This window comes from Opisthorchis viverrini, assembly GCF_000715545.1.
Source record: "Opisthorchis viverrini unplaced genomic scaffold opera_v5_1, whole genome shotgun sequence".
Lineage (NCBI taxonomy): Eukaryota > Metazoa > Platyhelminthes > Trematoda > Opisthorchiida > Opisthorchiidae > Opisthorchis > Opisthorchis viverrini.
Window position 1 is genome coordinate 340,890 of NW_008751657.1, and position 3,560 is coordinate 344,449.

General features: G+C 46.6%; 1 protein-coding gene across 1 annotated transcript in view; it reads right to left on the minus strand.

Annotated features, from left to right (window-relative positions):
* T265_00004 (hypothetical protein) overlaps positions 1-2,161 on the minus strand; it is a gene marked incomplete at both ends in the record, with an annotated part of 25,039 nt that extends 22,878 nt beyond the window's left edge. Inside the window, one exon of the mRNA XM_009163661.1 lies at positions 2,034-2,161. Within this exon, the coding sequence (XP_009161925.1) occupies positions 2,034-2,114 (81 nt within the window). The remainder of the gene's footprint in view (positions 1-2,033) is intronic.
* Positions 2,162-3,560: the final 1,399 nt, after the last annotated feature.

Below are 3,560 nucleotides of genomic sequence, written 5' to 3' on the forward strand. Positions count from 1 at the left end.
TGATGATGATGATGATGAAGGGGCTAAGTTTCGAAGGCGCACAGTAGAACAGCGCAACAGCAGCCTTCAACCAGCAAAGAATTTTACGTCCGCACTACCAACTTCTAGGTACTCCGGTTGTCACAGGTCGTAATGCTCGCCAACTTTACGAGTTGTTCAGCTTCCCACATAAGCGAAGCTGTTGGCTAGCTTCAGGTAGTCTCCACCTACGGTAAACCTAGCCAGAGGTTCTTATTAAACATTGCGCAGGATCTTGCACAGCCTACTAGTTGCGATCTGTCAAGGTATTCACCAACCTTATGACTAGTGTGTTACGTTCAGACAGCGTATCGCGGTATCTCGAATATCGTGCCAACTAAAACATGAGGTGGTCTGGTGCAGCGCATTCAGCTGAAGCGGTCCAGTGTAGACGAGAAAACGAGGCGGAATCAGTGGAGTTTCCTGTTAAAGCTAAAGTCGTGTGTATATGAAAGTATTCCTCAAAGCCCTGGTATTAATACTTGTCATTTTATGGGGAATAAATAAGCATGGACCACGAATTCAGGTGCCTCTGATCACGATGAAACCAGTCGATAAAAAATCTGTACATAAGTGGTGACTCTGTTCCATAGGTACCCAAAAAGCCACAAGAAATGGGACAGCTAGTATAAGCGAGCTAGAGCACAACACACGAAGCCGACACCGGTTGCTGCGATAACTCCGGGACTTCTACAACTCATGCTAAATATTCAAACTTCCCAAACATCGGTGCAGATAACCGATAGAACATTCCAGCAATCTAGAAATATTTCAAGACATGCGAGGGAGTAGTCTGTCAGATTAATGCAACTACTGCCGCGGACGTAATATCGGGGGTGCACCCGATTCTGAAGCGCTAGACATTTATTGCAATTCAGATAGACAAAACCGGCACTGTACTGTCACCCCACAAGGAAACGGGTCGGCCAAACCAGAAAAACAATCCCCGAAGAAACTTTCAGTACATTTGCATAGGATACCGACCAGGGCCATGGACTACCTGAATGTCCACTACACATGAGTGTTCGTTACACAAATCCACCGTAAAACACTATTTTTCTCGTCGACTAGACCAGACCACTCAACGGTAGAGCTCTCATGTCGCCATATAAAAACTGCCACATAAGTTCACCAAAATGGAGCCTTCTGTAAACACGAGGTGGTGCGAAGAGTTCTTGAAACCATGTAACGACACAACGTGGATAACAGAAGTAGTGTTGCACTGGACACGAAACGGCCGTCAACCTGAAAGTGGCCGCCACACCCCAATCGAAGTTGAGGATATCAAACACCGTAGTAATGTCGGAGGTAAATCACCATTGCTGCATTGAAAGGCAGCTGGAGAAAAGCTACGGCTTCACATTTTGACCGGTCAAAACCTTACACGCTGATGCTGATATGGAACTAGAGACAGCACAAACCAGCTGCCATACAGAGGTTCGCGTCGGAAATCACTGCCAAGTTTGGAGCGGACGAGGTTGCCTATCGAACACAACCGCAGCAGAGGCCCGTTAAAGCGACTTTAAAAAGCAACGCAACGTAACGGTGTGCGAAGACGTGTACAGCAAGTTGATGAACGTGCAAAAAGTATTAATCTTAACGACCTCTGACGAACGGATCACCATGCAGGATTACATTTTATCCAAGGGCGCTAGTTTGCTGGTTAGCTCGCCTGGGAAGCAGCGTAAAGCTGAGTGCGGATCATGAACCCTCGAATTTTCTATGCTATCCAGCTTATTCCTAACTGGCTTATGGTCGGGCTCTCGGAGCAAGACCACCAGACAATTGTCTGGAGGTGACTGGCAAATTACGGTCGATCCAATGGAAGTTGGTCGATTGCTACCTTTTGCTTCTAATCATCACCGGCGCCGTTACGTTCCGCCAAAGGTGTACGTTCAGATGCGTCACAGTTTACTACAAAACATTACAACACATTGAGTCTAGACCACAATATGGACTTGCAAAAATCACGAATAGCGATAGCTGGAACGCTTATACGCGGTTAGATGACTCACTATTTCATCTGGACTGAGAATTCCGAATTGGAGTGCCTTAACATCCCTCAGCGGGGGTCCACCGCCCGCCATGGGAGCCATTCCAAGAGCGATTGGGCTAACTCCGTTAGCGCCTGTGGTCAGACTGTTTCGCTCGTTAGTGCGAACTAAAAAATCCAGTTCGGTTTGGGAGCTCCACGGGGTTATAGCCAATCTGGTAAATCAAAGTGCTTCTAGGTAGTGCGCAGAGGTGTTGTACACAAGTTGTAGGGAGTGTCTGGAGTTGGGAAATGAATGATAAACGTTAGACTTAAGCTCAAAAAATTTTTATTTCGCCCTAAGTCACGCCCATGAAGTCAAACCCCTATACCTTCGGCACTCAGAATCTTTAAATTTTCTTTCCAACTTTATTTTTGTCAGCGCTTTGTGAAATTGGAACTGAAGTAAATGATAGAGACATATGAGGTGATTACTAATAATGTGAGCCGGGGAAGGTGGAGCACTGGTGAGCCTTTATAAATCCTAAACGGTTAACACAAATACCCATACTAACGTTGAAAGGATGAAGGCCTTTGCTGCGGAGCTGTTTATTGAAAAACATCAACTGAAGAGTTACAGACCACTGGACAAGAAGCAAAACTCTCACATGTTGATAAAAACTGACGATCTGTCTTCTCGAACGCGTCTTCCTAAATATTCCTGGATATTCATTGACTATTGCTCAAATATAAGCAAGTGCCAAAAAGCAGTTCTACAAATTCCGTAACAAACAACACTTTTCAATAGGCGCGAAGCAGATTTACGAGAAAAAACATACCACCCGCATGCCTCGTCAGCAGCATCCACCATTACACACCTTTCCTCCTTTAAGGGTAGTTCTCATGCCATCGATTTTCATTTACCTCCAATAGGTCGGCTCCAGCAGCTGGTCTGTTCGGCCGCTCTTCAGATGTAACATGTATCAGATGTATCATGCCACTTAGGAAAATGAGTCCCATTTACTCTTTTCGGTCCCCAACCATCTTGAATTGTATAGACTTTCCTCCTTTCAGGAGTCTGATGATCCTCCCACTTGACCTTCGTGCCTATGGGGAATGTTCGTGCCTTTCTACTTGCCGTTTTCTGCCCAGTCCTTTCCTGAACGTCGGTCAATCTTCTTGAGCTCTCCTTCTTTCCTACTCTAGCTCCTCGAGGGGGTAAGTATGTTGCCGGCCACAACCCGATTTCTTCATCGAATGGAAGGTGCGGATTTCGACCGTACATCAGCACAAATAAGGACTCGTCTGCAGTTAGCTGTATGAAAGCACGGTGGATTGGCAACACCGTTGGCAGGATCACTTCCCTTTCACCTACTTTGGCTGCCAGCCACTTTTTGCTCGTTCGGCTATTACACACGGTTAGGCCATTTATTTGCGGGTGGTATGGTGCCGTCCTTAGCCGTCTGATACCCAGCTTCCGCGGCCGATTCCTAAACTCTTCGCTCTCGAAGCAAGGCCCCTGGTCGGTTAGGATCAATTGTGGCACCCCATGGTCGGCCACGATGTGATG